This window comes from Chinchilla lanigera, unplaced genomic scaffold (assembly GCF_000276665.1).
Source record: "Chinchilla lanigera isolate Chin_1 unplaced genomic scaffold, ChiLan1.0 scaffold00027, whole genome shotgun sequence".
NCBI lineage: Eukaryota > Metazoa > Chordata > Mammalia > Rodentia > Chinchillidae > Chinchilla > Chinchilla lanigera.
Window position 1 is genome coordinate 19,496,808 of NW_004955428.1, and position 21,804 is coordinate 19,518,611.

General features: G+C 38.3%; 1 protein-coding gene across 6 annotated transcripts in view; it reads left to right on the top strand.

Moving 5' to 3' along the window:
* Window positions 1-14,931, top strand: part of Tnip3 (TNFAIP3 interacting protein 3) — a 32,106-nt gene extending 17,175 nt beyond the window's left edge. For 5 of the 6 annotated variants that reach the window (XM_013515239.1, XM_013515242.1, XM_013515241.1 and 2 more), the window contains 4 exons: window positions 1,447-1,497; window positions 2,358-2,456; window positions 5,238-5,298; window positions 14,317-14,931. In XM_013515239.1, coding sequence (XP_013370693.1) covers window positions 1,447-1,497; window positions 2,358-2,456; window positions 5,238-5,298; window positions 14,317-14,348 — 243 coding nt within the window. In that variant the 3' untranslated portion in view covers window positions 14,349-14,931. The remainder of the gene's footprint in view (window positions 1-1,446; window positions 1,498-2,357; window positions 2,457-5,237; window positions 5,299-14,316) is intronic. The other variant, XM_013515240.1, reaches the window with a different exon arrangement.
* The last annotated feature ends 6,873 nt before the right edge of the window (window positions 14,932-21,804 follow it).

Genomic DNA, 21,804 nt, shown 5'->3' on the forward strand with positions numbered 1-21,804 from the left:
TATTTTTGTAGTATATTTACAAACCTGGAGAGTGCAGTACCAAACTGGAGTCCCCTGACACATGTTCACAGCTGAAGTCAAACAAGCCTGCTTATGTGTAATTTCTGTATGCTTGCAATACAGAATAGTGGTACTTGTTAGGGAAATTGAGATAAGCACATAATAATCTTGATCACTTTCAATCCCTTTCCCCCACTTCTCCCACACCTCCCCTTGCCCTACCCTCTTGTTTCAGTTTATATACTATAATGTGCCTTTTTGTGGTCTATTTAGGACCATATTTTATGCATTTTCTGTTTTAGGTTATTTCTTTTTGATTTTGTGGGATTTCACTGTTTAAACTGGCCTCGCACTTTGTGCTAAAGTACAGCCCAGGGTTCCTAAATGTAAGATAGCTGCAATGTGCCATTACAGAGAAAACAGTGTGTCAACTTTGAATAGGCATAAAGTATACACCTGCTGACTATGAGTTCTGTGTTAATAAATCAACAATATATATTGAATAATGTCTTTAAACATTAATACACATAAAAAAAGATTATATTTCAATCAGTTGCAAAAAATGTTGTAACCAGAGGCTCACAGGAACCTAACCTTGAATTTGTCCTGGGAGCACTAGTTCACTGCTTTTGCTGACTTTATAGATCATATTTACTGCGAATAGTAAGAAGTGACTATACTAGAGTACACTGGACTAAAAAGTCACATAATAAACCTAAGGCTAAATGAGAGGACAAAGAGAGCAGGGAATAGTTCCAAGGCACAGGGCTTAGATTTGACCATGCTTTATGGATGCAGAATGTGAGTATAAGGGTGACAATGGTCTGACCAAAGAGTCAAAGCAAAGCCAGCCTTCTCTAGGAGCATCAGATGTAGCAAGAACCCCATCTAGGTGACTCTGCTAAAATTTGGCCTTAAATAGTGAGAAGACAGAAAGCAGAGCTGTGTGACATTGAAAAACTTATTCAGTATCTCATCTATCCAATGGGGTGATAATATGAAGTATCGCATAAGGGCATTCGGTAGCTTCAAGAACTTACCACACATAAATCACATAGATCAGTGCCTGAGCTGTGTTAAGTTCATATACATCCTCTAAACCTTACGGTGGAAAGCTCTGAATGTCAGGCTGTCCAGTTCTAATTTCATTCAGTGATCCACAGAAGGTGTTTCTACATTTGTATCAAAATAGACTATTCCAAGGCTAAGAACTGCAATGCGCTCCGTGGATTGGAATAACAGCTTAAAATCTTCTGCTTTATAAATTTCACTTGAGAATTTTAATACAGAATCAATGCATATCTTGAGGAAACAAGATGTAACTTGTTGACAAGACTGTTATCAATGCCTCTTATTTTGGGCTTCTGAGTATGTCACTGACAGCTGGGTCAAGACCAGATTTGAAATCAATGAACACTTCTTGAACAAATGCTTTTCCCCTTGTAGATAAAAGCTTGTCAGATGGAGAAAGAAAAGCTAGAAAAGCAACTAAAACAGGTATGTTATTCTTACCTATGCCCTATTGTCATGGTTAAAATGCCAATTTAAATTCCACCCACACATTTTCCCCATGTGCAGTATTTTTCATGGCCCCAGTTAAAACATACTCAAGCTCTGCCACAGATGGCCTAGGACAACCAATGCTTTTCATTATCTACTAAAATATGAATGGATAGATTGTGCTTAGCAACCACCAAAGCTTTTCAGCCCTAACATTCATGAAAAACATATGCTGTGAAGAGCGTTACCAAGAGAGCCAGCCTTAGTGTGTGTTTACTCAAATGAAGATTTCTTCAGAAACCCACCCACACCTGGGAAATACATTTCCTTGGTACTTCTTATAGTTGCTTACACAATTTGCTGTGGAAGCCTACATTACTGACTTTTGTCTCATTTTAGAAAAGAGAATCTCTTCTTAGGCATTGAATCGTTCCATCTTGCTAGTTCTCTGGTAGCTTTAAAAGTAAATATTATTTACCTTAATTCATAACTTCCTGCTTAGACTTTAATTATGTCTCTGGCTAGAGTTTAATAAAACTTAAAACTTTATGGTTCAATGGATGGTTTGTATTTAATGAAGACCTTCTAGGAACATGACTCAGAAACACAGTTAACTGTATGTAATTTTCAACTGTTTCTAATTTCTTCAAAATAAGGAATTAATTGTAGCATCATCTTAGGTAAGATTTAGCTTGTAAGCCTCACTGGTATCAGTCCCCAGTCTCTCTTGATGGTTTTACTATTTTGAGTTGGAATTATGGCATATTAGGCACAACTTTAAGGCTGAAACCAAACTTTATTATGCAAAGCAAGTGTCCATGACACCTCCAGTGATCTGACAGCATCGTTCTCCTCAGATGTATCTCCCAACCTGCAACTGTGGTTTAGCTTTCCACCTACCGGATCCACGGGAACCACCAGGCCCCAGAGCTGTGCAGGATCAACGAGAACACCCAGTAAGTGTTTCCATTTTAACAATAAGCTCTTCATCTTCTTGTTTGGTAGAACTTACATGCATTGCAGGAATTTTGGCACACACTGATGTCTATAGAAAGAGCCTCTATTTTATCTCCATCTCCAATTTGCAAAGTTCTAACGGTCCATGTACACCGTAATTATCCTTGGGGCACTCAGTCCATGGGGCACATAGATATGAATAAGTTAACTAAATGATAGCAAATTGAGCTGTAATTCTTTGAACAAACATAACATTTTACATGGATCATTTTCCATGGTCATGTTTGACTCTACCCAAAAGACACTCGTATGTATAAAGAGAAGCAAAGAGGAATTAGTAAAACAAATGAAATGCTTTCTGCAGTTGTACATATATTGAACTACTGTGACTATCATAGTATATGTGCAAAATAGTTTTTGACATTTTCCGATTGAAAGGACTTTTTTAAAAGACCCAAAATAAAGTGACCCACTTAAGTAGCTCTCCATAACTGTGTCTACCCAGGCAAAATAAAATGAACAGCTGAGCAATTATTTGTGAGTGGAATTGATTTGGACAGTCAACCTGAATAAATCAGACTCACAGCGCCCTTCCTTTCCTTCTCAAGAGCAGGATTTCCCTCCCGCTTCCCCATGATGGGGTGCTAGGCTCTGCTCCCCATTTTGCCTACATAGGCAGAACCTTTATTTAGGAAAAGAAATACACATTTTTCTGCACTTTGATTCACTCAACAACAGTACCCATACCTTAGATTTTATTACCTGTGATTCTAATTATGCCAAAATTGAAGATTTTTAACTGGGAGTTTTTAAAGTGCACTTATAAAAACTTGGTATTCCCTGAAACTCTTATGTTGTGTATCTGAGTGTGACATAAAGCCTGATTCCAAAGAGAGCAGCTAATGACTCTCTGGGTGGCGGAAGATGTCAAGATTTAATGAGCATCTCTTATTGACCCTGGTAAGGCACAGCATTCTGCTGAGGGTTTATTTTCTTGCTGTTGCCATTTTCTGGTTCTTTTTGCTTTCCCTCCCCCATTTCCTGTCTTCTTTACCTGTTTTCTTGCTTTTCAGTCTTTAACAAGAACTTCCTAGAATCCTCAAACATAGGTATTATTTCTTTGAAATATTATTATTATTTCTTTGATATTTTTAAAAGATGTAGAAGTAAACTAAGATTTGGGCAAACATAAGAAGGTGGAGTAATCTAGGAATTAGCTCCTACAGGTTAGGGAGTTAGAGGAATATTGTTGTGAAAGACTAACTATGAAACTGAGCAGTCATTCAAATTTATCTAGGAGATAGCGTTTCTGTAAAATCTTTATAAATGAAAAGAAGGAAGGAATTCACGTAGAATGGCTCACCAAATTCTCCTTTCACTTAGAAGAGGCAAGGAAGTCCAGATCACATAAAACTAACATCAAATAAAGCACTACCTTGGAAAAGGACTTCAAGTTCTGTATGATAGCCTACATTTTCAAGCAGTATCATCTCACTGAACACAATCTCAATCTAATAAAACCTCAGGGTTAATTTTAAAAGAATGTTTTATATTTCTTGCCTACCTCTAAACCTGAATTAAGCCATACATGACACTGCTGTTAAAATTATATTTACCTTCTTTTGGCAAGTCTCCTAAAATACAAAACTGGGGCTCATGTCATTTATCCTATGTGTTACTTGAGACATCTAAAATAAACAAGAAGATAAAAAACAGAGGTGATCTCATTTCCTGCTCTAGCTCTTTTGTGGGCCCTGAAGATCTAAACAGTGAGGCATCTGAGTCCTGGTGATGTGAGTTGAGACTGTACTGATTGCAGCATTTCTCAGTGTCTTGTCTGATAACCAAATGTTTAGACTCATTGTTATGGTCTGACGTTCTTAGAAAGTGCTCCCTACTGGCTCATTGTAGCATTATTTATAGGAGATGATTAAATAATTGGAACAAAGGTTTATACTCTTTGGTTCTTGTGGGGAAGTTGGAGGCAGAATGATTCTGTGGGTGAGTAAAGCTGAAATTGCTCCAAGGGGCTGAGCACTAAGATGACAACCTTGGAGCTATCTTGATCACATAGGTGTGGAGCTTATTAATTATGCAATACATTTGTTCCTGTTCTCTGATATTTAATACCTGTTGTTCTTGTCTGAAGATGTGTAATCTTGGGGGGACATTCCAAAAGAAGAGTCTAATTCCTTTAAATCTAACCTGAAGAATTTAGAGAAGGGTTTCTCCTGAGGAACAGTGCAAAGGGAGATATTTGTCATGCCTCACCATCCCGAACCTCTGTACATTATGCTCACATACTAGTTTAGATTTCTTCCTTGAGCCACTAGGAAACAATAAGCTTGTATTGTTTTTCTGGTCTTCTCAATGCCTCCAGTGTAAAGGGTTTTACAAACAACATTTGCTGATGGTAGTAAGATGCTTTGTTTTATTTATGGGTGGCAGTAAGCATCAGAAAAGTGTTTATACTTCTGCAGAAACTCAAAACACATCTGCCTCAAAAAAAAAAAAAAGAAAAAGAAAAAGAAAAAGCACACTGAAACCCCAAAGTCACAGGAATTGTAGCCAAATACAATGAATTGAGGACAGGGTGGGGACAGATGGTGCTAGTGATGAGGGAAGTAAGTGGGAAAAGAGAGCTGGGCAACAGGTTTGGTAGAAATTACTTTTGTGTTGCCCATTTAATAAAAGCCGCATAGCATAATTATATTTTAATATGCCACTATGCTTTGTTTGAAGTTTGTATTGCTGTAATAATGTTTTATTGTTCCATACAGCCAGACTATCAGTGGTATGCTCTTGACCAGCTTCCTCCAGATGTACAGCACAAGGCAAATGGTAAGACCACAGCTGTATCGAGCATTCTTTCATGTTTACATTTTAATAGGATCTTTTTGGGGTGTTTACATACATTCAGTCATATTTAGGGAGGACTTACTGTAAAGTTGTGTTGCACATACAACTGTAATTTGATGCACCTGGGGTTAAACTGAACTCCTTAAAACAAAGAAAATGTTCAAATGGAGAAATGCATAAATCTCAATTCTGGCTTCTCTTCCTATTGCAGTCTCAGAGTCAGAATTCCATCTGGGGATAGAAATAAAAACTTTCAGCAGAACTGTATTAAAACAACAACAACAAAGCTTTATGATTCCACTACAAAGGACAGATGCACAGCCACTATTCCAGGTTGAGTTCTCTAGACAGATGTTTTAAATGTCACTGGCAGACAGACAGAGGAAACCAAAGGCTCAGAAGTGTGTTCCCTCGTGACTGCATGTCAGACTCCAAGACAGAGCTCTTCTTCATTTCAGCCAGAGTTGCCCACAACACCCACCTCAAATTACGCTGGGAAAAACTAGTCACCTATAAAACACAACTGAGAGTAATTTTTGATCTTATTTTTCCTTGGTTTACCATCCTCCTCCTTCTTTCCAGAATCTGCCAAACTTCCTACTACTACTTTCTGCAGTCTCATGAGGCCACCCAGGAGTGGGGTACATAAACTAAGCTATAAACAGAGTCCCATTTCTGCTCTCATCACACGTATCTAAACGTTAGCAATATTTGTTACACATTTAAGGAATCCTATGACACACACCTGCCTCGTTAGTTTGTAGGGATTTGAATATATCTCGAAACCTCTATTCTAACAGCAAGCCATACTTAAAGTTTGGTCTCATTCACTTTTGAGCTGAGATCACATCATTTTAGTTTTGAATGCAAGGAATCTATTATGGAATGGAAGTAGGGGGCCAGGATTGCCACATATAGTTCTTTTTTTATTTTAAAGAGAATAAAAAGTAGAAACGATACAGAACTTCACAAAACAAGATAATAGGAATTCAGGAATGCTTGGTATATTGCATATTGTTGTCTTCAAGTTAGTTGATAGATTACTAGATATAAGCATGCAAAATTCGTCAAAAAAATTTAAGCATGAACTGTTCCTTTCAATAAATCAGTAGAAATCAACAGTACAATTTATCTTAGCTACCCTCTGTTCTGTAGGCTGTGAACTTCACAAGTCTAAGGGGTTCACTTCCTCATAGTTTAATGAAGGCAGCCTCCAATTTGTGCAATACAGACAGCAGAGTTGATAGTGAGAAAGGCTACAGCTTAGAGAAGAATCTTAGAGAAGAAATATAAAAAGTGAGAATTCTATAATAAAATTTCCAGGTATTTATCGGAGAACTATAAGACTTTCCATTTTTTTTCCCTTTCTACTACAAATATAAACTGTGATTTTAATGATGTTCTTGGGTTCCAACCATAATGGAAAACGTTTATTAGAAAGGCATACTATTATCTAGGATGATTATTATTTAATGTCTGTTTTTGAAATCCACTCTGGTATAATAATTGAGTTGCCACCCAATTATAGCTTTTAATTTTCTATTGGTCTGAAATGAATATTGAAGGTATTTTCTCCCTGATTTGCAGTTTAGTAGAGATTACACTTACTAGAAAGTTCAGAAGTATCATCAGGCCATTTATGTATCAATACTGAATTCTGCTTGAGATAATGGTACAGAATCTAATAATTATATAAAGTAGAAATAAATTGTGCTTCAAAAATGAAATTGAAAATGCAAAAATGAAGTTCTGTAGTGAGTATAGGAGACCTAATGACTTTTGTCTTCTTAAGGAAATATAATAAGCTTTGTGATGAGAATATTAAGACTGTTTACAAATATAAGATACAAGTACTTTTAAAACAATCTATATTTTATTATTCACACCAATGCTATAAAATGGGGTTATTTTATATCATTTTACATGTGAGAAAACTGGGGCTTGAAGAATTTAAGTAACGTACTGTAGGTACATGCAAGATTTGGCACTGGGGTTGTATTATTTAACATACGGGGTTCCAAACCCCGTGCTTTAGAACGTATCCTACAGTGCCTTTGACGATCTACTTCTCTTGTTATATTAAAGATTTCAAAAATTTGTAGATGTAAAAATGAGAAAGGGATGATAATCTGACTATCATTTAATCCTCAATTTTATTTTATGAACTCACAACACATGCTATCTGTGTTACTCACCTGTCATTTAGGATGTCACAGGTAAGAGACACAACATTATGTGAGAGTAAGTGTGTAATAAATGTCTCTTGGCCTAATCTGGGCATGGGCAGTGCTGGTGGAACCTGATAGTAGTGCTGGGATTGAAACCTGTATTTCTCCATACCAACACTGCCCTGCAGGTGACTGTGACTCATATAGCCCATATGAAGAGGACCCATCATAAGCTGGGAGCCACCAAGAAAGAAATTCCTTACTCAGAAATCTACCTGTTTAGGATTCCTTTTGTTCCTTTACTACTCCCTACCTGCTCGTATTTCATAGCTCAAGCCAGCTCATAGGAATAACTAGAATCACCCTTGTCACAAAATTCAAGTGCTATTGCTCCATTCCAGTACTGACTGTTGCCATATTTTGGTTCATTTAATTGGAACATTTTTTAATCTGTAAGTTTTGTCTCAATTACTCAGAGTCCATTATATAGTAATGATTATTTAAAAATCACAGGTTTTTATTTATCCTTTATTCAAGAATATATTTCTCATCAATATACTATGTTTTAGGCTGAAAATACCAAAGTTAAAACAAAGAAGGGAAAAATGCAAGAAAAAATTAGAGCCTCTTTTGATCATCTATCAACAGAAATTATTTCTTAAAATTTGTGTTTCATTTTTTCTAATGTTCATTTTACTTATATTAAAGAAATATTCCTTTTTCAAAATAAATATTTATTTTGAAAATATTTACATTACTGCATAATTATATAAACTTATCATGTACAACGTGATATTTCAGTATTTCATTATACATTCAGTACACATTTCAGATCAAATCAAGGTAATTAACATTTTCATCTCCCTGTCATTACTTTGTGTTTGGAGTCTTGGAGCTCTTCTACTCTATTTCTTCATAAAACATATAATAGGTTACTACAAGATGTAATCATCCCCATCTGCTGGAGAACATCATTGACCTTGCTGTGTTTGGGGATCTTCTTGTTTTGATACTCAACTTTCTTTGATGCCCCTTCCCTTCATAGCTTCTCGTAATTGCCATTCTACTCTCTTCTACTTTAAGATAAACTTCTTTTCTTTTATGCTATCTGTTATTCTGTGTCTGTCTCATTTCAGTTAATATAATGTTCCACAGTTCCATACATTTTGCTGCAAATAACAGGATTTCATTTTTCTTAAGGCTGAATAATATTCCATCATGTATGTAGACCACATTTTCTTTGTTGATCTGTTGATTACTAAGATTGATTCCACATCTTCTCTATTATGAACAGTCCTCCAATAAACACAAGAAACCAGGTATCTCTTTGATATGTTGATTTCATTTCCTTTAGCTATCCCTTAGAAGTGAACTGGTTGGATCACATGGTAGTTACATTAGAAGTGTGGATATTTAAATTACTATTAATTAGACTGTTGTGGCTTGTAAATCATCTAGTTCTGTTTTGGTGATTTTCCTGGTTATTCACAAGTTTACCTTTTGGACCTCTAATAAATGTTTCATATTAGTATAGTTTTGTCTTAGTATCTCCTATTATGATTATTTCTCTTGTGACAATTAAATCTGAAATAGTATCTCTGTTTTCTATGATTGAATGTTCATAGAGCCGTAGCATCATGCACTTTAAAATGTACAGTGAGTAATGAGTGATTAACCTTCAATAATACCACCAGGTCCTTTTCTAACATTCCTGGGGCCTAATACAAGAATAAATGAAGTGCTACATATGATATGTGTAAATTTTATGAATCAAGCCTAGAACTTCTTAAAGTATAGTCTATCCTCTTATCTTGATAAATATACTAGAGTGAACTTGGAATGCTCAGCTCCAAAGCCAGCTCTTTGCCAGAACATGGTGGCCTAGGAAGACCTGCACTGGACCTCATGCTACCCTGTCCCCTTCTCCCCTCCTCCCACTGTGTAGGCTCTTGAGTGTTGATTTGAGGACAGTCTGGCTCGTACATCCAAGCTCCCTCTCAACACCCTTCATCACCATACAGGCAACACCCTACATAGATGTTTATGACTGTTATTTCTTCCTCTTGAAGTTTTCCCCTCACAAGTATGTAGTGACCCTCTCTATCTCTTTTGATTGTTCTTGGTTTGAAGTTCACGTTGAATGCAAACAGAATAGCTACACTCACTTTTTTCTGGGTTCCTGTCACATGGAGTATTGTTTTCCATCCTTTAATTTTCAGTCTATGAATTTCCTTTTGAGTTAAATGTGTTTCTTGTATACAGCATATAGGTAGGTTTTGTTTCTTGACCCACTCTGCCAGCCTGCTTCTTTTTATTATGCATTGAGACTGTTTACACAGATGGTTATAACTGATGTATTGGCTTATCTTTGTCATGTTATTTTCCTGCTTTTGCTTCCTCCCTTTTCCCTCTGTTTAATTGCTTGCTCTAGTAGGTGGTTCCTTTCTGCTATTGTTCTTGAAGTGATGGTCCATTTTATCTCTTTGTCAAATATCTTTTAGTACTCTTTGTAGCACTGGTTTGGCACTCATGAATTTCTTCAGTTGTTCTTTATTGTGGAAATATTTTATTTTTTCGTTAAATTTGAAGGATAGTTTCACAGGGTACATCAATCTGGGTGGGAAGTTGTTTTCTTTCAGGACCTGAAATACTTCACTCCAAGCTCTTCTTCACTTAATGGTTTGTGTTAAGATATCTGCTGTGATTCTGATGGACTTTCCTTTATAGGCGATCCGTTTCTTTTTTATAACAGCTTTTAATATTCTGATGTTTTGCTGAGTTTCCGGGATCTTGATCACTGTATGTCTGGATGTAGATTTATTTTAGTTATGGTTAATTGGAGTTCTATATGCTTCACTTAACTATATGTCCAATTCTTTTTACATGTCTGGGAAATTTTCTGCCCTTATTTCTGCAAATAGTCTTTTTATGTCATTTGTGTTGACACCTACTGTTTTGTTGATACCTATAATCTGACATAGTTTGTTTTTGCTTTGTCTCACAGCTGTTGAATTGTTATTTCCTGGTTCCTTATTGTTTTTAAGAGATCCGTCTTTTCATGTTCATTAGTGGTAATGCTGTCTTCAAGGTCTGAAAGTCTATCTTCAACTTCATTCAAGTGGTTTTGCCAACTTCTGATGAAATTTTTAATTTCCTGGATATCTGAATCTGTTCCATGCATTCTAGTTCTTTTCTATATTGTTCACTGAAGGTTTCCATGAGTTGTCTACGTTCCTCTATTTTCTTATCAGTGTCTTCTTTGGATATGCTGAGCAATACTTTCAGTTTTGTTGTCATTTTTTTTTTAACCTGAGAGATTCTGATCTGATGTCTTCTATGGCCTGATGGAGTTGTTTCTTTACTTCAGTTTGTATCATTTCAGAAATTTCAGGTGTGACTTTCAGGCTCTTCTGTGTTGATGTCTCCTGGCCTTGCTCCAGGTGGTGTACAGATATGAGATTGCATTTTGCTTCTTCATCTTGTCATTTTTGAAGATCCAGAGGTTCTCTGGAGCTCAGACTCACTCTCATGATGGTGTGGGAGTGGTGGGGTGAGGGTCCAAAGATCCCCAGTGCTCAGAGTGGCTCTTGTGCTGTTATGCAGTGGCAAGGTGGGGTCCCACATGCTCACCAAATTTCCTTGCATTCAGTTGGCTCCAAGGGTGGCGGGGAAAGGGCTGAAGAGGCTCACTAGAGTTCCTGAAGCTGTCTGGGGCCATCTTGGCTTCCACAAGGGTGGGAGAATGCAGGTGGTAGTCACTGAGGCTTCAGATGTTGCCCAGGACCCAGGCTGGTTCCCACGCCTGTAGGGGAGGGATGAGGGTGGAGTCCCCAAGGCTGCTGACTCTGTCTGGGTTTCAGTTGGGTTCCCACAGGGATGTGGGTCCTTCTGGGAGTGATTGCTGAATCCACAAAAGGTTTCCGGAGCTCCACCTGCCTCACACAATAGTGGGGGAGGCTTGAGGGCAGCTCACCTGTGGTTCCTGAAGATGTTCCTAGTTCATTCCAGCTCCTATGGGGATCTGTTGGTGCAGGTAGTGGCCACCAAGACCCCAGAAGGTGCCAGGGCTCTGCCTACCTTGCACACTGGTCAACCACACAGGGGTGGTTCACTAGGGTTCCTGAAGATGGCTGGAGTTCAGCCCGATGCCCGCAGGCACACTAGGGATGCAGGGAGTAGCCACCAAGGCCCCAGAAGGTAACTGGGGTTTCATCTGCCTCGCATGCTGGTTGAAGAGGTGCAAGGGTGGCTCACTGGGTTTCCTGAAGATGTCTGGGGGGTCAGCCTGGCACCCAGAAGCTCAGTAGGGGCCCTCAGTTCTTTTTTTCTCCTTCCCTCCAACTTCTTTTATTTGGCTAGCAAATAGCCTTTTTAATATATTGGAATGCATAGATGCTAATGAATTACAGTTCCTATTTAGAAATATGATTTTACAAAGGATATTTTAATCTCATTTCATGTGTTATCAGAATGGGATGTAAAATGACTTCCATATTTCTAGAATGATTATGGCAGAGTAGAGTTTGTATAGCCTGGAAAATATGGTTTGTTTTTTCTTCTCTGAAATGTAAAAAAGCTATGATTCCTGACTGCATTGTAGGTCAGTCCCTTCTGCAAATTTTACATACACTGCAAAGGTAAACTTTGTCTAACGAGCTTGAGCTCAATTCTTACATATTTGGAAGGGCATGCAATGTAGATATGAGAGATTGTGCTACAAGCAAAAATAATTACTTCAGCATAGAAGAAACTGTCAATGAGTCTTTGGTTGATGTCTATATCTGTTTTCATGAGAAGCCACTTTGAAGATATCAATATGTAATACAACCACCATTGTTAATTCCCTACCACTTTGTTTGTAACTCTGTATTGTCTGTATTGTGCTTGTGATATGTTGTAAAATGTTGTATGTCTGTTAATGTTTCCCTCCTTTTATCCTTAAAATAAAAAAAAGAAGGTGAGATATGCACACCTGTGCACATACAATTAATATGGAATTTCAAAAAAATTGAAACTGCAAAACAAACAAACGAAAAATGGCAAACTAAAGCAACCTGATGTTAACTATAAAAAAAAAATACTTCTTTATAATATAAAAGATCAAAACCTAGATATTGTGATTAGCCTTTACTGACATTTAATAATGAGAAATTATATCTGAGTACTGATTAACCTTGTTTCATAGAACTGCCATAACAACATAGTGCTAGAAAATAAGTGGCATGCTCATTTCAGCAGCACATATACTAAAATAGAAGCTGAGTGACATAGAAAAGCAGGAAGTTATTTTTCACAGCTCTGGAAGCAAGAAGTTAAAACTCAAGGTGTTGGCAGAGTTGTGTTCCCTCCAAAGACCTCTAAAGGAAATTCTTTCCTAGCCTTTGTCAGCTCTGGTAGCTCCAGGTAACCCATGGCTTATGGCTCCATTTCAACCTGGAGTATACCTCCAGTTCCAACCTTCTTCTTCAAGTGACCATCTTCACTTGTATCTGTCTGCAAATTTTCCTTTTCTTGTTAGTCCACCATTCATGTTGGATTAGAGCCAACTCTAATCCAGTATGACTTTATTTTAACCTGATTATGTCTACAAAGACCCTACTGTATTTTGGAACAAGTCATATTCATAGGATCCAACTGCCTCTTTAAGCACAGTGAGCACCTGTGATTCTCTGGTGGCCTTTCTCTCGCTCACCATCATAACCAGGAGCCAAGCCTTAGGATGGGAGGGGCTTCTGCCTTCACTGTATAGGGAATCTCTGTAAGACCTGTCTTTCTGTTGAAATTTCCATCCTGCCATGAGTTATCTTATGGGCTTTTTCCATCTAAAGTTTGGCAATAATGACCTTGATTCTAACCTCTTTCACAAGAGCACTAAACAAATAACAAAAGTTACTTTAAGAAATATTTTAAAATAAATACCTGGGAATAGTATCATTTATTGCTTAAGTCAGATCTGGGAATTAAACTTCTGAGGTCACTTTTCTTCGTTTTCTTGTGTGAGAGTGTCTGTGTGTGTGTGTGTGTGTGTGTGTGTGTGTAGTCAGTAATGGAGATTGAGTGCACGATTTTGCACATGATAGGCAAGTTCTACACAATTGACCTGTTTCTAATATGTTTTTAATTTAATAGTCACAAGTAACTTACTGTCTTACTGTTAGGTTTGCTGTTGTTAAAAAAAGTTAGTGTGGTATATCTTTGATATAATAAATGCAAGGCAGCAAATACAAAAGTCAACATGTTTTTAAGCTATAATGAATGCACTTTCTTGACATTTTAAATTTTTGTAACTTTTTTCCTGTTGTGTGTAAACCTCTTTAATTTTATCTTCCTTGCAATATTCATTTGTGGCAATCTATCTAGATCTATACTAGATTTTTCTTACTAGTCTTCATGATACACTAACACATCTTAAGAACAGTGGTCTTCTCTGTGGCTTTGACAATATACCCAGTGACATATTTTAACCTGCAGTCTTGTGTTCATTTGGCAAATTATCTTTCTCTGGGGTAAGTGCTGAATCTAATAGCAATAGAAATGACTTACTTTCATGAGGAAATGCCCAAGCCACTGGAATGTTAGCCAGAATGAGAATTAGTATAGGAATTCTGCTTCAGGAATGATTAGAACTAAGCCACAAGTGATTTCACAAAATGGTAAGCATATGTCAATGCTTAAAATAATAACCCTCCATTTCCCGCCTCTTGATTTCTCAGTATAAACTTATGGGGAGTTCTTTTTGGCCAGCCCAGAAGTTTATGTTAGCCCTAAGCTAGGAGAAGAAAAATGAAATTTTAATTTTTAATTTGAAACCTTTTCCTGCTGTTTTTCGTAGGTTTCTCCTCAGAAAAGAAACTCAATCTGTAGAAGTCTATAACCCCAGAGGAGGATGGGGAGCTAAGGGAGCCCTTAGCTGAAGGCCCTGCCTGCTTTGTATCTTCACTGTGCCTTGCTGCTGCCGTAACTGCACATTGCGTACCCCATCTGACGTGTGCCTGGTAGTGTTTCCCCTTAGCATGGACAAAGGCATGGACAGAGACTTCTGACGACTGAGATCCTGACTAAGCCTGATGAGCAAATTATTATACAAATAAATACAACTTCCAGTTTCCTCAGAATGGGATTTGGTAACATGAAACTGTCTCCGACATATGGCTGTTGGATTGTGAAATTTACCAAAATGATTCCATGATTTAAGCAGCTCGGTTCTTGGTGTACTGAAATTGTATGTTGTATATATTCCCAAGGGAAAACTTTCTGCAGCTCTAAATTTTTAGCATTGCTTCCATTTTCCCCTAGGGGCTCAGTTCTGTAGGCAGTTTGATGGGATACTGTGTTCATCTTTGTTGGCATGAATGAAGCTAAAACTAGGATTGAAGAGGTGTATATACTGTGCCTCCTGAAATTAAACAAGTGACTCAAACTGAATAAAATAGTAAACTTGAAACTACACTGTAGACAGATTTGTTTAAGATTATGAAAAACTGTGGGTCTATTTCACTTTCAGAAGAAATTGATTATGAAAGATAAAATCCTAATGGGAAGGTGATTTATTTGCGGTGTCTATATGTAGTTACAGAAGCAGTGTGGATATATATACAGATATAGATAGATGTGTAGAGTCCACCAAAAAATGTATACACATGTCAGGAAAGGAAAAACTTCTATGAATATTTTAGTACTAAAATTATTGAGACATACTGAGGGTAATACAAGTTACCTTCAGCCTCCGGAGTTACAAGAGGTGTTCAAAGTGACCATTACCTTCCAGACATTTATTAGTATGATAAGCTGCTGCTTGGGTAACCTTGGTCATTGAGATTGCTGCACATGCATTTTCAGTTTGTTCTCTATGGGATGGCAGTGTAGTGGGTTTTCTGCAATATAGAATATCGTTGAGGGTCCCCTATATGAGGGTAAGACCATCTGTTGATAAAAATATACTACTTTTCTTTTCCTGAAGTGTGTGTACACACTCTCTCTCTGTCTCTCTCTCTCCTCTCCCTTCTCTCTTTTGATAGATAGAGAGATAGAGAGATAGATAGATAGATAGATAGATAGATAGATAGATAGATAGATAGATACATGAACAAAGGCAGAGACTGATTTATGGTTAAATCTGTACTTTTCCTTGCTTTGGATTTGAACAGCTATAAATGAAAAATGTAATTCTGATACAATAACATGACAGATATCTAAAGATTCAGCAAATTTAAATGTATTGGTCCATCTATTTAATTAGGTTTCTGCGAGGACCAACTTGAGTGCCTCTCTGTGAGGATGAATATGTAGCAGAAGTCTGAGATCCCAGGATATCAGTGGAAATGTTTAGATAAAACCAGAAATGCCCACTGCATATGTAATAAAATAAAACTATCCAGATAAGTGTATTCAAACCATCTAGTTTGAATTTCCAAAACCTATGCTGCTTAATTCCAGCTCCAACTATTTTTCTTTCAATTTCTAGATACACTTGAAACTTTCCATACAGGGAAGGTGAAAGACCACAGGAAATTAGATATTTTCAGCTTTAGTCATTGCCCACCTGGAACATAATTCTTGTGAAAGAATTATTGTTCTCTTACACTGACTTCATAATTATTTGTTTTTGCTATTATTTATCAGAGACAAATAATTTTCATGCATTACTTCAGTATGAGTGAATCATAAAAACAGGATAGTTAACAAGTTAGCTGCGTGCAGACACTGGCATATTTTAAAATTTCCATTTCCTCAGATTGGTGGAAACATTATTGTAATGTCAGTTTCTAGTGGTGAATTAAGTTTGCAAACTGAATTGTGCCCACTGGAATAAAACTGAATGCACACAAGAAAATACCCCCTCAACAGGCCAGTTACTGGTCTACTCAGCAGCAGTAAAGCATGATTTATGTACCCATTCTGAAGTCATCCTATTATTAAGATGCCAAACATTGGTAACATTCTATGGTTGCTAATCTAATGGAAGAAAATCCCAGTTAAGTGAGCCATAATTTCACCTGAATCCCCAGTGGGGGACAAATGTAGTGAATCTTCAGAATGCAGCTGCCTTTCTCAGAAGACAGATTTTGACAGTACTGGCCTGATAGATAATCGTGTGTTCCATCCCCATAACGTGTCTGGGGACTTCTCTGCCTAACCTCATCCTAACAGTCATATGCTCAGCTGTGGCTCTTCATTTTCACGCGCAAGTTGTGTAAAGAAAACTGGGTGCCATTGAAAAGAGAAGATGTCACATGACCTGTGTTATGTAGGAAGGAAATGTAAAGTAGGTATGTTTTAGGTTTCTGGTGATCACGGGGAATTTGATATTTGACTCAAAGGTACCTCCTGCAGAGAAAAATGTATTCACTCATTTCTGGTTATAATGTGAGTTTAGAGGAAAGCCTTCCCTGGGTTAGTAAGTCTGGAAGAAAAGTCAGCCTCTACTGTGTAGGAATCAGCCCACAAGCTTTGTGCCTGACCAAAGGACAGCAATGAAAAACTAAAAGACACAGAATTAGGTTAACATGTGGGGGCCTTAGGTCTCTTGTCTCCCTTCAACAAAGGGCCCCGAGTGACTGCCGCACCCTACATTTACTCACTCAGACACGGTACAAGCAATTAGAGTAAAATAGGATCCACCTGCCTCCCACCGCCCACGGTACATGTCCAGGGAAACGACAGGATCTCAGCTGTATTAACTTGCCCCACAGCGTGTCAACACACACTCACACCGCCTTTCTCCCTAGTGCTTACAGAACAGGCCAACTAGGCCTCCACCCACACTACTGTTCCTCTCTAGCTTCATTTTTTTTCATTATGGGCAATATTGGCCTTAACAACAAAAATAATATTTTGGACTAAACTATGAGTACTATTGTCCAGTAGTGTACTAGTGGTTCAAACCACTAGTACACTTGCTTCCCAATGATTTTCTTTAGTGTACACACTTTAGTTATCTCACTAGCAAGAGAGGTATAATCATTCCCTGTGGTAGATGATTACTGCGGGGCACAGAGAAATTCCATAATTTCCCCGGGGTCTCACAGCAAGTCCGTGGCACCGCCAATATTTAAAATGGTCTGCATCAAGACCACCTAGTTTTCTGGGTGCTTTTTAGATTACCTCAGAAAGTTGTACCTGCCTTTATGGTTCTTTGTGGTTTTCATTAAATTGCATTAGAGGGGCATATTTCTTAAGAGAAAATAATTTGTTCAGAAATAATATTAAATATTGTGGGGAATTTGTAAGTCACCTCCAGGTTGAGAGAAATAACTCATTTAGATTAACACATAGGAAAATAAAAAGGTACACTTAGTGTTAAAGTGCATTAACCCATGCAAGTACAGGCTTTTGTGGTTGTTTTCAGGTATCTTCACTTTTAATGTAGCTTGGTCACTAGAGGAATCCATTTAAAAGACATGCGATCTTTCAGTTCAATTACTAAGTTCAATTGTTATTATTTAAATAGCTACTATTTTCAAAAATGTCTAGGCAGCACACAATATGTTTGTGCCCCCTTGCAGAATGAAGAAATATTCGGAGGGGAGGACAGAATGTTTACCAGCCCCTGTTCTCCCCAGTGTGAGGATCTCTTTGCCCATGTTTTTGGTTTCTGCCATTTTTCTTCCATCTGGCTAGAGATCCCAGTGATATAAACCCTGAGAGATATAAAATCAGTAGCATTGCTGATGATCCAGTCTCACTATGGTCCTTCTTTCAAACTTACTTAAGCCCTAATTCTATAGCTGAAATTTATTGAAGCCCTAATTCTGTAGCTCAAAAGAAAATATTTGCCATAATCTCTACTTTGCATTAACTTTAAAAATAATTTCTTTTGTTTAGTTTCTTTCTTGCACATCTCATCACCTTTTTCATCTCTACCTCATTAGTCCTTTCTTCCAAGGAAGAAAGTTGTTACAGGGACTCCCTGCCTTTGTGATTTCATAGAATGAGACACTTCTGTCAATGCACAGCCACACACACACAGGCCATAGAACACACACACACTCCCTCCATTCACAGACATGCCACATACATACACATACCTAAAACAGAGACACACTCCACACACTTCCTCACACCTGCATACATACACTGCACACATCCCGCACACATGTACATACCATACACACACACTGCACAGACATACACACCTTACACACTGCATTCACCACACATCCACACCCCATTTACACACATCATACACATGCTTTACCTCTGTCTATCCAATCCTGAAGGCAACATTGAAGATCCCTGATATCTCCATTTCATGACCAAGATTATTTAAGTTAAAAAATTTGTAGAATAAAATACAATGCTCCCCTATTTTGTCTCAAATCCTGTGTGTATAATATGTTGCCAAGACAAGAATATTGACAAACATCATTCTAAGCCACTTACTGGAAGTGTTAATGAGCTCTAGAACCAATTAACTTTACCAGTATGTAATTGCTCAGCAACATCAGTGGACTTTTGATGTTTGGGAGTGTGTGGATTTCACTGATAGGTGTGTTGCATGCAGAAATGAAAATAATCTGTCTGCTCTCCTTCTACTTTGTTCCATTACAATGTAAGAAGGAAGAGCAGGATTTAGAAGGGTACTGATGCATTGTTTTGGTAAACTAAACCCAGCCCTGAGGTGGGTTCACTTATTACTGTGGTTCACTTATTACTGAGAAGTAATTTGCTGGGAGAATCCATCTTCCTAACTGGTTTTTCTGAGTTGGCTTGTCACCAGCTTGAGTGTGTTTAGATCGTCCTGAGACTCCATTTCTACGTCTGTAAGGGAACCGCATCCTCGTGGGCAGCTGCAGGCCGATGCCCCACCACCAGCACATTCAGAGCAGGCAAGAACAGGGCTCCATCCCTCGAGACATCTCTGCGGGTGAGAGGCCCAGAAGACCAGAGGAGAAGAAAACAATGAATACAGAATTCGAAAGAAGAAACCTTTCTCTTGATGCCTCCCCCACAAAATCTTCTTTATAGACGTGTTTAAAGGTAAGAGGACAAATACAACACCACCCAGGAACAACAAGCTCTGACAACAAATCAGTAGAGAGAATCAGTGGTGGAAACAAAACCCCAAGCCTGACCCATTCAGACTGTAGACATTTTAAGAGACACCAGTGTGGGCTAAACTGCTCAGGATCATTTCATGTGTCTCTATCACTACCAGGGCTGTGTCCTTTGCCCTCACAAAGGGGACAGAGAGGAGACTTGTGTGAATCTCACAAAGCGGCACAGGTAAGAGATTTTGCACTTCTCAAGGGGTTGCAAAATAATAACGATAATAATAACAATAAGCATTGCATTCAAGTTCCTGATCCTCCTTTGGCTGTGTTTGAATTGTACAGGTTCTTTCTCCCTGTTCCTGGGAGGGAGCACCTAGTATCTTCTAGCTTTGTGACACCTCCCAAATTCTTTCATCCAAGAACCTGTGTTATTTTTTCTTTCAGTCTTTCTTTTTGCAAACTTTCCTCATACTCTTTACAGTTAATTTAAGGTTCAAAAATGTAGGATGGAGTTTCTCCCAGGATGTGTGGTAACTTATTTGTGATCTCTGGATTCCCACTTCCTAAGCCAGACCTCTTTTCAGACTGCAAATAGAGAGCTCATTACGGCCCAAATGAAACTGATGAAATCTCCCTTCTAAATCCACTTTGTCATCTGTGGCCTATTTTCATCACACAATTGGCATTCATCTAGTCCCGCAAACTGGAAGGCTGTGAGTTAACAACTCTGCCTTCTTCCTAGCTTCTTCGATTTCACTTTTCCCAACCCCTCAGCTCCTCTCCACTGCCCCCTACTACTCACTGCTGCCTCTCCTCCTGGTTACCATAGTCTATAGGGCACCTGGTACCCTGCCTTGCACCCTCCTCAGAGTGGCTTCCATTGTTCTAGCAGCACTAGGTCCCAAGGTTCTGGTTCTGCTGAAGGGGTTTCAGTTTCATGGATCATCTCTGCATGGCACCAAGAGTGGCTCCACACTAAACTGCCACTCCATGATACCTGAAGCATGCCGGACAAAAACGTGTGTGTGCATTAGAAGCCCTGGGAAGATCAGTGAGGATGCGATTATAGTACACACTGAAGAAAACAATTATGTGTAACCAAGACTATAACTGCTTAGAGCTTCTAACAAGATAATGTGGGAGTAGAATTCGTGTCAGTAAAAAAAAATCCTATACAAATTTCATGCACTAATAAGGAAAAGTGAAGGAATGGAAAAGAAAAGAATAAAATTCCAACAGTGGATTGGATCGTCTATTTGCCACCTTCTCAGCGCGTACAGTGAGGCTGGAAGTCCATGTAGGCATCAGAGCCACCACTAGGGGGAAGGGAGCAGGCAGCGCTCAGGGCTTTTGTCTTCTACTTAATTCAGAGAGAAATTCTACTTTCATCTGATTTGTAGGTTTTAAACTCCCACTGACAAGTTTGTTTGACAAAAAGAAGGCCATATTTTTAAAAATGTGAAAATAGTCTACAGGACAAAGGATATTTTAAGTTATGTATGTTTTCTTTACCTTCTAGTTGCTGAGACAAAAAAACAACAAGTTAACGGAGAAAAGGATTATTTAGTTCAGTCTGTAAAGGTTTCAGTCCATGACTGGCTGTCTCCAAGGCAGGTGGAATGGCAGAGGGGCATCACAGACAGGAACAGTTCATGGCAAGAACACAGCAAGAGCAAGCAAGCGAGGGAGAAGACAAGCCTCTTTCTGTCCCTTGTATTGTATCCAGGCTACTGGGATTAGGGCGGTCCCAAACCAATCAGTGTACTGATTTAGTAATCACACAGCCTTATCACACACTCTAGATCCAGCCACCTCTGAAAAAGCTCCACAGATGACTGCATGAGGCTTTGGGGAACCTCAGACCCAAACCATAACAAAGGATAAAATCTTTATTATGGCTTCTGTGACCATTTCCAACCACCAGAGCTCACCCCAGAGCATTCCTGAGGAGAAATAGCCAGAGGCCTCCTTCCCAGCTTAATCAAGAGCTCAGAGTTATGTCCAAGGCCCTACTCATCTCCACCTGTAAGCCACCAGCTATTCTGGCTTCATGCATTCAGCCTTCAGAATACTAACACTGTTTTATGAGCTGTTTTATTTACACGTCTGTTTCTCTTGCTCGCTTTTCTTTCTTTCTTCCTTTCTTTCTTTCTTTTTTCTTCCTTCCTTCCTTTCTTTCTTCTTTTCTCTCTTCCTTCTTTCTTTCATTCTTACTTTTCTTTTCCTTCTTTTCTTTCTTTATGCAGCACAAGTTACTGTTGGCAGTTTGATCAAATAACCTCTCAACTTAAACTGTACCTGAGTGACTACCTCAGACAATCCTTTGA